At 38.7% G+C, this 14,318-nt stretch overlaps 1 protein-coding gene across 1 annotated transcript; it reads right to left on the minus strand.

Moving 5' to 3' along the window:
* Nucleotides 1-1,890: 1,890 nt before the first annotated feature.
* Nucleotides 1,891-11,918, minus strand: LOC146484387 (uncharacterized). Its single transcript, XM_085104902.1, has 8 exons — nucleotides 11,631-11,918; nucleotides 9,903-10,068; nucleotides 8,987-9,193; nucleotides 7,382-7,622; nucleotides 6,326-6,497; nucleotides 5,724-5,883; nucleotides 4,510-4,680; nucleotides 1,891-4,240 (listed from the first exon to the last, which is right to left on the minus strand). Exons 1-8 carry the CDS (start codon nucleotides 11,897-11,899, stop codon nucleotides 3,929-3,931), a joined length of 1,698 nt encoding a protein of 565 aa, XP_084961028.1. The 5' UTR covers nucleotides 11,900-11,918; the 3' UTR covers nucleotides 1,891-3,928.
* Between the last annotated feature and the right edge of the window lie 2,400 nt (nucleotides 11,919-14,318).

The raw sequence follows: 14,318 nt of genomic DNA on the forward strand, positions 1-14,318 counted from the left end.
TATGTCTTTATCCTGGTCAAGAATACGGACCAGTTTCATCCTGCCCGTCCAGAAATGACCCCTGTCGGAGAAGTCGGAGAACACTGAACGCCTTTTTTGGATGAGTATACCACGAAGTGTTTTTAATTGGATTGCTGACTTCTTCTCCAATAGAGTTCAGAGGATTAATAGCGAAAGGCTGCTACTCAGAGTGGGACTCACGGTACCAAATGTCTATTCTAATAATTAATGACCTCAATATCAGTTCACCGTACCTATGGAAATTTTTACATGACACTGCAAAGTCCGAAATTGTTCCCAAGGGCAGTGTTAACAATGCCCTGTGTATAGCAGACCGTGACATCTGCTGGACACATGAAGCAGAGTTCAGCTAAATTCCAACAAATGTAAAGAACTTAGAATTTCATTTGCTAAAAAATCACAGGCCTTCGATCCAGTCATCGTCGATGGAAAGGAGGTGGAGGTGGTCATTAGTATCAAGCTACCAGGTCTTACGATAACCAATGACCTTTCATGGAACGCTCACATAGACCGAATGGCCGCTGTTTTTCCAGGGTTAGGGTTTAGAGTTAGGGCTATATTAGAGTTTAGGTTAGGGTTAGTTAGGGTTAGTTGACAAGAGCTCACAAATGCGAAAATTTATAGGTAAAACTAAAATCGAGCTCTTGATAAGTGGGAATCCTCCAAATTGCCCCAAATTCTGGTTTTGAAGCCTTGAGATATTATATGTTTACGTACATTAAAGTTTGGTTGGGTTTTCCAGCGAGCGCTTCAAAATGAGTCGACCAATTTGAAGAAATTTGTGCTAAAATTGACTTAAATTGACCTTGGGGTGTTTGTTTACATGACTAGTCGCAACCGATCACAGTAAAATGAGCCCAACGAAATAACTCATTTTCTCAAACCATAATTCATTTGAGAAGAAATTTAACTTACCATTTTTTAATGGAGTCGAATTGGAGTGTGGGTTCTTGACTATCTATCTTGCAGCGGCAGAATAAAGCCGATGGATACTGCAATCGGTTGTTCAAACTGGATATGATATACACTGTTTCGGAAACTCCTTTGTTGGATTTGCTTAGAATTCTATCTGAATGTAACAAACGCTGCAGTTCTTCTGAGAGACTGTGAGAGACTGCGACACACTTACATCCGGTAAACTGTTTGGTCTGGAGCTAACAAGGGGTGTCAGTAAACCGCGGGACCGGGGTCGGGGTCTCTTGTTTTATTAATTAATTAATTAATTAATTAATTAATTAATTAAGTTTTTGTGTGTGTCTTTTTATTTCTTTTCTTTTTCCTTATCCCAAACGTCGATCTGCATCATCGGCAGTCCATCATTGCTATATCTTCGCATATAAAGGGAATGAAATTCAGTGGAGCTCATTTGTCAGGGACCTCATCGCAAACGATCCGCGTCACATTTCAGTCAAGACAGTCGAATATAGAAGTTTCGCAAATCAGGGGCACCCAACGACCAAATCTTCCTAAATACGTCAGAAGAGCCTAAAATTTATTTTTGTATGCCTTAGACGCCTGTTTGGTTAATTTGGAACTGCCCTAAAAATATTTATCTGTTCGGATATCTTAGGGGAACTTTGTTAGTCGTGTCGAAAGTTTGAGGGGCCTTTTTTGTCTCATCCGAAAGTTTTAACTATCATGTTGGGTCTTGTCGAAAGTTCGAGGGAACGTGGTAGCCATAGTTTTATTAGAAAAGTTTAGGGGACGTTTTTCGCTATACCTGTGACTGCGAAAATTAAGCGAAAATCTTAGCGAATAAAAATGCTCATCCGAATATTATAGGCGTATAAGCTATTTATCCAAAAACGTTGGGCTAAAATTATACGCTCTGTCAGACCTAAATAATGTAAATTCTTAATGATACCTCAATTCCTCATCGAAAATATTGGCAGCTTTTACAATAGTTACGATACCCTGCGAGTAGAGGCCCTTCGATCTTCCTAGATAAGTCGGGAAGAGGAAGGGACCCTTCCTAGATTACAATTGGGAACTAGCCCATTCTCGTTTTGTCTGTTCTACGTTACTAATGAAGGGTAAGCTATTCGCTATTTGACTCGACTATTTAACTTTTTTATACCCTGCTTCGATATGAAATGCTAGTCCATTTGTGTTTTGGCTAGACCGTTTCGTTTTACACTTTTCTATTTAACAATTAGATTATGAGCGAAACGAACGAGCGAACGATCGAACGAATGAATGACAACCTTATTTGTGTCAAAATACAAGACTAGCCGAAGGAAAAAAAACCTTCTACTAATTGGGGACACAAAAGAAAATAAATGAATTTAAAAATATATGATATAAAATATAAACGCTCAAATGACTCGCATTTTCAAATGATCCCGGAGCCATAAAAGGAAGCCCGACCAGAAATGATCCCTAAACTGAACCGCAAATGATCGCCATAGTGGGCTGCAAATGATCCCGAGAAAAATTATACAGTGGCGAGGATAGAGGAATCGAATGTTATGGACAATAAAATGTTGTAGACAATGGAATGAAGTGGACGGTGGAATGTCGTGGTAAGTGTAGAGTCGTGTAGTGTAGAGCTGTGTGGACAGCAGGATGGCAAGGACAGTAGAACGTGAGCTCATACAACGACCTGTGAGAAGCTTTTGATCACAAGTCTCAATTTTCTCATTATGACCAAGTGTGAAACAAAGCCATAGTTTATTTGTTCCTGTCTATGAATTTACTTTAATGGTCGTGTGAATGCTATAGATGGGCAAAAGTAATCTATCTATTGACAAAGATATCAAACGCAAATCATCTCTGTTCGCTTCTCGTAAAAAAATCAATAAATTGAACGAAATCACACTAAAGATAGGCTATCCTGGTTTCATGAGCTGGCAGTTTCTTAGTGTGTAATAGAAAAATCTGCTATGTTTTCCAACATAAAATCCAAACCTGCCCAAGCAGTTCTTTCGTGACTCGTCTTACGAGACCGCTTCCAGGGGACGAATGATTTGTAAAATGAACAGTGGCCAGACAAATGAACTGTGCAAGTTGAATTTTCTTGACGGGTTTTGGAATTAACGCCTTCCAAAATGGATCAGAAAATTTACACTCGCTAAGAAACATTTGAGAGGGGTGGGTAGCGGCTATAGACACTGCGATGGACAGGTCTGGGTTGTAAAGTAGAAAAAAGCTACAAGGAAGCATAAAGTCTGCAGAACGAAAGGTGCAAAAGATAAACATTGAAATTATTCCGTTTAAGAAATAACTTTATTTGTGTTAGTTTTTCGTTTATCTATTAATAAATGAAAAGTTGAATCTTATTTTAATACACTTCAAAACGTCGGATTTTTTCGCTTATTTTCATTATTAATTATATTTCAAAATACTCTCTTATTGGAATCTTATTTTTTTTAATGTAAATTTTAATTTAGGGTAAGTAAAGGTCAGACCGGTACGAGCTTTTTTTTTTTCATTTGATCACCGGTCTGTTTGAGGTTCACACCCTTTTCGAGTAATGACCATCTAAGCAAGTGAAAATTTGACATTGCACCATTTTTTACCACGAAATGCGGCAGGAAAATAGCCGTCTGGAAAAGCAAGCTCACGCTTTCCTTTTACCGCTGTTTGGTACCAAATAAAAGGGCTGCTTATATTAGGCCTGATCATAGATTACATAAACCTTTACAATGATTTTCTGCCAATTTTGTTCAGTCTCGACAATTTCTCGGAGAGAGGGAAAATAGACATCGCCCCGACTAGCTGCCCCTGGGTCTGCGAGGATGGATTTTTCATCAATTATACACTTGTTACCAGCCGGATTCCTGTGTACATGCATGACGTGTTGACCAAGCATCAAACTTCTTGGTGTCCATGGAGTGGTATCATTGATGGTGTCGGTCAAGCCCTTGTTGTTTGTCTTATATAATTTATATTGTAATTAATTATCCCGTCATAATCCAATAGCTAACCCATCTGCTCTGGGATCAGATCCAGACCAGTAAACAACTCTATCTGGTCCATTTTTGCAGGGTGCCATTTTACGGGCGATTATTTGTCCCCTACCAAACACACTCCTATCATGTCCACACACAGGATATGCAATCTTGTGCCCAAGCTTTTTGAGCTCTTCAGCGACAGCTTCTGAGATGCCCTCCTCTAACAAAACGGAGCAAAGGACTTGTTCTCCACTGTTGATACAGAATCGAGGCAAGTCCAAGGCCTGTTGAGGGTCCATTCCAAAGTCAATCATATTGAGCAAGACCTGGAATAAGAATGGGTGTAAAACAGTAAAGTGGATGAGATTCAACCATGGCCTGTGCTCCGACCCGGAACGCCTCTTCTCGCTTTTGTTTCACCCGGGAAAGGCGTGTGCTCTCGCATGCTAACGTTTCGCCTACAATTCTCCCCTTTTCCCTTTACCTTCGTATTTTTCATTGGTAACGGAACATCAACTCTGGAGTTTAGACCAGTTCATGGATTCAAATTCCAGGCAATATAGGAATTTATTCGTAAGGGGTTTTTCTTTTTTACCTGAACATGTCCTTGTGGCTGCATAAAGCCCCCCATGACACCAAAACAGGCATGTAACTCGCCAGTGTCCATCCGTGTGGCCATTCCTGGAATGATGGTGTGATACGGTCTTTTCATTGGCTCCAAGGCATTTGGGTGCTCAGTGTTCAGAGAAAAAAGAGCTCCACGATTCTGGAGAGAAAAAAGTATTTACTGGCATAAATTCATGTCATCAAATTTTTCATTCCTTTTTTTATAGCTCAAAGATATCAAAACACAAAAAGAAAAAGAAGCAGCACGCTGAACATTGCTGAAGAGGTATAGTTTTAGCAGATGTTTACCGACTATAAGAATCTCATTGCATGACTGAGAAATTACTGCTAGGAATGAAAGACCACAGAAGTTTAAAAGGGGATTTCAATTCATTTGCGAGTAAAACGACTGGACCACCACACCTTGTGTGAAAGTATTGACGACGATTTTAAAAACATGTTCGCGTTATTCTCCTCCAAATAAAGATATGGTGACGATCACGTGTGGTAATGCACGTCACGTGATAAGTCTAAAACTCGTCAAATGGGTGTTGCGTCATACCCCTGATCGTACCGCCTACATACACACAGCATGCATGTTTTTTTGTTTATGTTGTCGATACTACAGAAATCTATATCACGGCCGTGGATATTTTGTCGACTATTTGATTAATGACGTCAATCAAGTATTCGTTGATTGGATCGCGGAAAGCAAAACAGTTTGAAATGCAAGAAAAGTTAAAAAGGCGTATGAGGCGATTTTGATATATGAAGACTTTTGCAATCCACAAACAATTGGAACGCGAAATTAAAAGTCTTATCACCATGTAGTTTTGACTATTTTTCAGGGGAAAATGTCATTTTGCAGCATCAGAAAGACCGTTCCTTTAAAATAATTTAATTAAAAGTTTCGCATTTCATCATTTTACCTTTTCCCTATTTTTTCACAAGATATGACTAACGAGAGACAAAAGAGACCAGGGAACACTTAACGTCGAATACTTAATGTCAAATATCGAAAAGATCAAACAAGAAATTACCTTATTCAGGTTTTTGTCTAAACATCTATTTATGAAATTCGCCAAATGAAACAGTCAAATTAATTCAAAACTTAAAATCACACAATAACTTCTAATTATAATGCCTTTTTTAGAAACCTGTCCATGACATGGGTTCCCTGTGCTTTACCACAGTGACACTGACCTGAAGAGTGAATCCACAGCCCTCAGGAACCAGGCCTGTTCCAAAACCTGTGTAATTACTGTTTATGAAGGAGCATGCGTTACCATGATCATCAACTACGCTGAAATACACAGTGTCGCTTCCACTGAATGGGGATCCGCGTTTATAACCATCTAATGCTCTGACAGACAAAAAACACAACAAACATAAAATGCAGATACAGACTGAGCTAGACAGCCTCACTTGTAAGCAGAGCATTCCAGCATGAAGAGGTTTCTAATAAAATTCATTACAGCTAATCTGTATCTGGCTTTCAAGTACTTGTCTCTCCTTCATTCCTGTACCTTATGTTTATATTTTTCGCTCATTCCCAAACCCCACAACTTGAACGTCTGGAACAGGCTGCATTACATCCCGTGGTCAGTTAATTTTGCCTACAAATAAGCCTAACGAAATGAAAAAGATGGCATGTTGTCATAACTGACGACCACTTGTGTGGTACTTGTTGCACTGAGTAGTCTTTGCACACAGTCGCTTTCTTTCAACAGTAGCCTCTCTTTGGTAATTATAAGTGTGTGTGTGTAAAAACATGTCTACATAATATTCCTCAACACAAAACAAACCTGTCTGGTTTGATCAGCATCCGTCGTTTTGCAGCATATTCTTTGGACAGCAATCCTTTCACAGGGACCTCAACTTTGCTTGGGTCAGCATTATACCAGAGCGTGTCAGCAAAGCTTAATGACAGTGCTTCAATTAGGGTGTGAATGTATTCGCTAGAGTTATGAACCATTCCTACAAAAGTCGGAGAGAAGAACGATTAGAATGTTCTAAAATAAAAGTAAATAAACAGCTCGATGATTTCAATGAGAATTAAAATCATTGCAGCTCCGTCTCCGTTTCCAAATGAAACACTGGCTAATTTTTAGATTTGCGGTTTTATTGACCTGATTTATTTTAGTGTTGTGTGTTTAATTTAGTAAATTCGGTTTCACTGTTTAGCACCCCTCCATTTTCGTCTCTACTTTTCCGCGACTTTCTGTTGAAGCGTCCTAAATGTTCCTATATAAATACTACAGGGGACTAGTCCATGTAACAAGTCCCTGCTACTAGTCCCCTTGGGTGTGCCGAAGCACTCACACTGGTGATGCGAAGAAGAGTACGTGTTGTTTATTGCAAGTCAAGTTACTCAGAAAAAATTCTGGAGTCAACAGTGGGAATGGTACACACCGGACCTGCAGGTTGGATGCTCTAACACTCAACACTCATGATGAGCTACTGGTCACACAGATGGGGGGCACAAGATCCAGCTTGAACTGTAAAGTACGCGCAAATGAATGTGATTTGGACTAAGTACCCTTTAAGTACTCCTATGGGTGGTTTTAGGTGCACTTTAAGACAAGAACAATGTACCATTTATGACATTATTATTTGCATTGACATAAGAGATTTTGGAAACCAAGCTTACGAAGATGGTAGAGGGAACAGCTGAGTTGATAAACTAACTCGAGAGTGACTGCTAACACAACAGTGCTGTCACTTTCCACAGTAAACTGCTTTTACAACACACAGTGTATGAAACAACATACAGGTCTATAATTATGGACTACAAAGTCTACAAAAACAATGTTTTCTTACAACAAATTTATCTAAACATGTTTTGCTTTTTTAACCCTAACCTTTGATGTCAAAACCCTCCAGGATATTTAATGCCACCAGTGCAGTGATACCTTGTCCATTAGGTGGCATTTCCCAAACATTGATCCCTCTATATGAAGTACAGATGGGCTCATCAAATGTACTGTGATGCTGGTCCATGTCCTCAAGGGATAACACACCTCCATGCTCCTGAACAACATCAACGATAGCCTTGGCTATGCGGCCTTTGTAGAAACCATCTTTACCTTTTGAACACAGCTCCTACAATAAATCAAGGAATTAATATGTATTACTTTGTCCAATTTGTACAATAGATGTCACATAGATGTGGATCACGAAGTTTCGACAGCTATACTGCTGGTCTTCATCAGGCGATGGCGTAGACTGATAGTCGATATTCTAAATGATTCAACTAGTGTATGCAAATAGCCAGATCAGCCTGTTTAGTACAAACATTGGAAGGGTGTGCACATACCTATAGCGCATTATTGACCATTTGTTGTTGTTTTGGCTCACATTATTGCATGTGGCTTTTAATTCCTTCAGGAAAGTTGATAGTTTATCCACTGCTTTGGACTTTATTTTGTGATAGAAATGAAAAACTTATCCATAATCATGGGTTTTATACTCTAAAAACCAACAAAAAACCAACAAAAAAATCTCAGGCCAATGTTTCCTAGAGAATTGAAGGCCAAAACAACAAAAAAACAACCTGAAAATGAAAATTATACAGGTCAGTGATACTCCTAGCCCTTCATCATTTTAATCTGCAGATGAAAGAAATAATAATAATAATAATAATAATAATAATAATAATAATAATAATAATAATAATAATAATAATAATGATATTAATAATAGTAATTATAATAATAATGATGATGATGATGATGATAATGAAGATGATGATGGTAAAATGATCTTTCACTGGGAGGCAGCCTTGCCCAAGAGTGTTTTCAGGAGGTGGTCTTGGAAAAAAAATAAACAAATAAATCTATAAATTATAAGCAAGACATGGAAGACCATCACAGTTGCTAAAAAAGAGCTTTAAAAAATTTTGGTCCTTGACTGTTAAGTAATTTACCCTCTATAAATTTGTAAAGTTTACAATCATCATTGTCACCATTCATCATCATTATTATCATCATCATCATCATCATCACCATCATCATCATCATCATCATCATCATCATCATTATCATCATCATCATTCACATATCTTTATTTACCCTCGGATTTACAGAGTAGCTTAATGCAGCTAATATCTCCGAGCATTTACCCACCCAACCATGAGAGGCTACACACAAAGACCAGACCACAACACAGGGAACTACGTCCTCTACCCTTTGCGAACAGTGAGTGGGTTCTTTAACGTCCCACAGAGTTATTTACAAACAAGGGTTGTGAGACGGGGCCTACGGTTTATCGTCCTTATCAGAGAAGACTAGAAATTCTAACCATTTGCAGATGTCAGAGCAAAGGCAGCACTTTCTCCTCATAACCACACTTGAGAATAGTTTACACGTATTTTTACCTTTATGTAACTGGGCCATAAGTATTTTATTCAACTTTAAAGAGCTGACTGACTACAGTGAATTTGATCATCCAATTAGGAGATGGTTTACCTCAAATGTTGAAGCTAATAGTGGCATTTTCATGACATCACCAGGTCTGGGAGCCTGTCCATTTAACAGCAAATCAGAACCATGTGTGTTTGCAGGATCTTTCAAAAGAGGGCTGCCTGCATTCCACAAATGTGCAGCCACTGGGTGAACAGGGAAACCATGCTTTGCGAGCTTGATTGCTGGCTGCAGAATATCTTCCATTGATAACTAAAGAAAACAACAGTGCTTGGTGGATAATTTGTTATTATGTTGATTTAGAGCAAAATACACTGAGTTATTAATGCTCAAACATTGTCAATCAACGGAACCCCCTCCTATATGGGAACACGGCCTTCACAAATTATGTTGCGGGGCAATGAGACTGGGAGCCATGGTAACTACAGTACAACCCAGTTATTTTGCACACTGTTGATACCAGAAAATATGTTCTAGTTGTTAAAGGGTGTGTACGTTTTAGCAGGTTAATGTTACTGAAAATGTATATGGTCTGTGACCAAGACAAAACTGACTAAAATAACAAGATTTCTGTCAAGTGGTTGTTCATAGGCAGGATTTAACTGCATGGTTTCCTCAACCAGCTGAGCAAAAAGACAACATTACGGTGCGGATAACTTCACCACATTATCATGCATATCTAAAAATTAGGAAATTTACTGAGTATGAACTTTTCTAGTTTTGTTCAAATCTTTATAACACCAGGTACAGCAGTCTACACTAAAGCATTGAGCAGTTAAGACAAACAAGAATCCATGTCAGTTGAGTTTCTGGTACACTTTAAAAAAGAGCTTAATCAGCCATTGAAAAACATAGATGGCATTAACATTTGCTGACCCCCCAAAAAATAATGCTAATGTTACCACAACAAAATATTAGCAAAAATAATTATTAGCAAGATTGGTCAGTTGATTCCGTTTACCTTTCCACTGCCAAATTGTTCCACTGTATCACACCAGGCTGCAGCAGCTCCAGGGACAGTGACAGTATGAGCAGAATTGTATGGCAGGTGACCATGGGTAGTTCCACAATTTACAACACCTTTACTCTCCAAAAGATCTAACGTCAGCTTAGATGGAGCCCGCCCACTGGAAAAAAGGTTTCACATCCAATATTGATTATGGTGATTTATTATGTCTAGACTTATTTAACGTGAAATACATGATTGGCAAGTATTGGGTTTAATTTTTATTCAGGCTGAATTGGATTGCTTTGATTGAGTCAATAAGCAGTTGTAATACTGGAGAAAAATATTGCACACACTTACTTTGAAAATTGGGCAAATGAACACAAACAACCAATAATATTACTACCCTGGTGCAATATACCATTTGTAACCCTTGATGTAAAAAATTTAAAATCAAAAATGTGAAAGGTTATTTATGTACCATCTTGCACCAGATTTTTTCACTTGTTTATTAATACCCAGAAGTATGTTCACTTAGTAACTGAGTTAATTCTGGTTAGATGTAGGACACAGTGAAGAGTAACCCAGCAGTTTTGAAGTTGTGGTATTCCATTGATTTTTTGGCGGTATTGTGGTTTTGCCGATTTTTTTTTTTTTGTAGGATTGTGGTTTGAGCACAAATACCCCCAATACCCCTATCTTTAACATAAGGCTAAATTAAGCATGTTCTGTTTTCATTTGTCACCAAAGAAACAAAACTACACAAAATGCCTGGAAATAAATTTATTGGCCCCAGCCAACTATGGAGATGACAGTTCTCAGTTCTGTGATTACCCAACTTTGGATGGGAAATTGGTAAAAGTGCTTGAAGTAATCGATCATTTGTTTTGAAAATCGATAAAAGGGTCAGTCTATTATGAGAGTTGAATTAATTTTTTCAATTGCAGATATCAATTTAATCGTAAATATCGACTTTTTAATTTTATAAGATTTGCATCAAGCTTAAAAATTTTTTAAAACTAATGCGAAAATTTTTTGTCGATCAATAAACGGAAAATTCTGAGAATGTCAATCTCTAAAATAAAATTTAGCAAAAAGAGACTACGTTTCGAAAACATCCTGGCTTCGTTTTCAAGTAAAACAAAGGTCAATGTTCAAGTGGAGTTAATTTATACAATTCTCCCGGGGGGGGTACTCCCCTATATAAGGTATATAGGTATGTGCCGCCCCAAAGGGTATGGTTTTTGAGCCTTTTTTGGTCTGAAATTGGGTATAGATTTTGACAATTACGGTCTGAAATCGGGTCGGGTTTTTGGGGCGGGGAACATTTATTAAAGCTTACAAACATATTTTTCTTCTCAGTACGTAACTGGAACAACTAACTGATAGCGAGAAAAAGAAATAGATAAACTATGTTATTCCAGCTTACTTTTACTCCTTGCGTCAACTTCCGTTCGGCACTGATGCATAATTATCAGGTCTGAAAACGGGTATGGATTTTAGAAGTCAGGTCTGAAAACGGGTGTGGAAAATGGCATGTTTAGGTCTGAAATAGGGTCAGGATTTGAAGACCCGGGCGGCACACCCCCACCAAGATTTCCGAGGAGTACCCCCCCCCCCCCCCCGGGACAATTCTTTAGCACGAATTGGCTCTGATTGTGCTATAAAATTTTTATTTTGAAATTGTTTCTGTAAATCCTTTCTTATTAGAATGTCAATCTTATTGGTAAATACACCATGTACCTTCCATTAATTCCTTTCACAATCTTTCTCTCAGCATCAAAGAACAAACAGAAGGCATCCCCTCCTATCCCAGTACTGCATGGTTCCGTCACGTTAAGGGCGGCGGCCACAGCTACAGCTGCATCAGCTGCATTACCTCCAGCCCTCAGAATCTGTGTTCCTACGCCTGTAGCTAGTGGCTGGCTTGAACATACCGCTCCATGCAACGAAACAACCGGAGATCGACGAGAAACGAAGGAAAAGGGACTTCCGCACGAATCAGCCTCCATGTTTTTCTCCTTTCTTACCCAGTCCTTTCGGGTTGATTGATTACCAGGGACGAACGGAACTTCTGGATGGGGGAACATGGACTCAAATCTTCCACAAAAAAGCTGTAGTCTTTCTGTTTAATTTTTTTGTATTGTAACATTTTATTGCAAATACCTAAGCCTAATACCTTCATTAAAAAAATAATGCTGACCTTGTTTTTGATACATATACCCGCCTCAATTTTCTAACCCCTCCCCTCCCAACATCCAAAAAATAATGAAAAAAAAGTCGCCATCACCCCCGCATATTAAGGGGCAACTTAACGTAAACGCCATTTTACCGCACTTTACATGGCTTTAATGGAAATATCTCGTTCACGTTTCAAGCGATCCAAAAACTCTATGTTCATCCCGTAAATCTATGTTGTGGGGTGTTTTGTGAATTTTGGGGTGATTTTGGGTATATTTGGTAGGAGATAGTTTTTCTAGAAGGATTGGTTAAATTAAGCGAAATAAAAAATATTGAAGAATTAGTGAAGTTTTAAAATAAGAATTTGTAGTTAATAATTAATAGACGGATAAAAATTTGAAAAGGAAAATGAAATGAATTCTGGTAGTTGTAGTCGAGTGACGCCATCGTGAAAATGGCCTATTTGACTATATAAAATGCATAAAGTTCATTTTTCGTGCATTCCTGCACGCCAGGACAATTTGTCTTTTTATCGACGCAAACAAAATGATTAAACGGACTAATTACAATTCGCCTAGAACCTTTGTGCAAGGAAGGTTGTGGACTGGCATGTATTGCGGTGGATTAAAAGAAACGAACAATGGCAAAAGGCGACAAGGGTTCGGACTGAAGAAAGAACTTACCTGTGCATTAATAATTTTATATTCATGTAATTCGTGCTTTTTTGCGCTTTTTTTTTAATTGGTATCTCCCCGAACGGGTATTCATACCAAGAGCTTCAGCATGCAGTTCCGACATATATTCCTTGGCACGAGTGCCTTTCAGTGCGAATTGAGCAACATTCACTCTCGTTCAGCTACAACTGGCTAGAACGAATAACAGTGTCAAGACCGAATTATAAACTTCTGCTCACCTTCAGAAAAGTACAAAAATAAGGGAAAGTAACACTGCCTCTTTCATCCCCGACTCATCTTAAATAAAATGGATAAACAAGAAAAATTAGATGGGGTCTTAGTTTTCGTAATTACGAAAGCTTATTACGAAAACTACGACCCCACCGGAAAAGTGACATATCAAGAAATGAAAGGGTCTTTAATTTTCGGGGTCTTAGGTCTTGGGTCTTAGTTTTCGGGGTCGTAGCTTCGTGACAACCGCGCTGTGTTTAGAATGCGCGGCCGGGGTGCGCACTTTACTAACAGTGATAGCTGTAAACAGGGATTAAATTTACGGTCTCCCCTTTTTCCCCGGTTAACGGTCAGGGGGAAGTTTTCAACATCTGAGGAGGGAAGTGCGAACAAGCAAAAGTGCCGAATATTCAAATCCTCGTGTTTTGTTCAATCTCTCGAAAGCTACGGGTCTCTAGCAATGTTGGAAAATGCTGGTGAGAAAAAAAATAAACTGGTTTACATACTAGTCAACACTACCGCTAACTTTTTGCCTTTCCAATAAAAACAGGATTTGTTGAACCTGGTTTACTCAAAAGTGGGATTTCATCAACAATTTCATTTTTGTGGTATGTTCGCCTTCTCGTTTGAAACGGAGAAATTCGTCATCTTTTGCATTTTGGGAACACAAGTTTAGCGGCTAATTACGGTGAACTCCCTTTATTGCGGACACCCTCAGGGCCGCGAGTTAGTGTCCTTAATAGCGAGAATTTATTTCACTCAAACGTCTGTACTCTATTTTTGCCGGGGGTTTAGCTGCTGTCCATGTTATCGGGGTGTCCGTAATACAGTGAAACCCCGCATTACGGACACCCGCTTTATACGGACATTTGTTATAATTATGGACAGTTTTCTTGGTCCCGCTCCATACAATTTCCTTAAAATTAACCCGCTTAATAAGGACACTCTGTAATACAGACACTTTTTCTGGTCCCAACGGTGTCTGTAATAACGGGGTTTGACTGTATTAATGAGCTTTTTCCTGCTGTGCACTTTCAGTTTGTTCGCGAGAGGCGCGTTTTGAAGAATTTTAGCTCTCAGTTACTAAGCCTCAACGACATAAAAAACAACCACGTCTCAGTCAAGCTGATTACCGCACAACTTTCATTCCCTGGAAAAATAATTATTTTTTTAATTACATTCATGTCACTTACCTAAATCCCAGATCCCTGCATGCGGCATGACTTTTTTTGAAGCCGTTCAATACTGACTTGCAGTTCGCGCTTTATCAAGTTTCAAACACTTGGCTGCGCCTCCTGTTTTAAAGTTAATAAAGAACGAACTAAATATTTTGTATTCCATTGTA

Source organism: Pavona decussata, unplaced genomic scaffold (assembly GCF_977016875.1).
Source record: "Pavona decussata unplaced genomic scaffold, jaPavDecu1.1 SCAFFOLD_34, whole genome shotgun sequence".
Lineage (NCBI taxonomy): Eukaryota > Metazoa > Cnidaria > Anthozoa > Scleractinia > Agariciidae > Pavona > Pavona decussata.

Excerpts from the sequence above, each read along its gene's own strand:
- LOC146484387 (XM_085104902.1), bottom strand. The coding sequence starts at position 11,899 with ATGGAGGCTGATTCGTGCGGAAGTCCCTTTTCCTTCGTTTCTCGTCGA. Across the intron at positions 6,498-7,381 it reads GGAGGGTTTTGACATCAAAG|GAATGGTTCATAACTCTAGC; the intron begins GTTAGGGTTAAA and ends CGACTTTTGTAG. Across the intron at positions 4,681-5,723 it reads GCTGTGGATTCACTCTTCAG|AATCGTGGAGCTCTTTTTTC; the intron begins GTCAGTGTCACT and ends TTTTCTCTCCAG.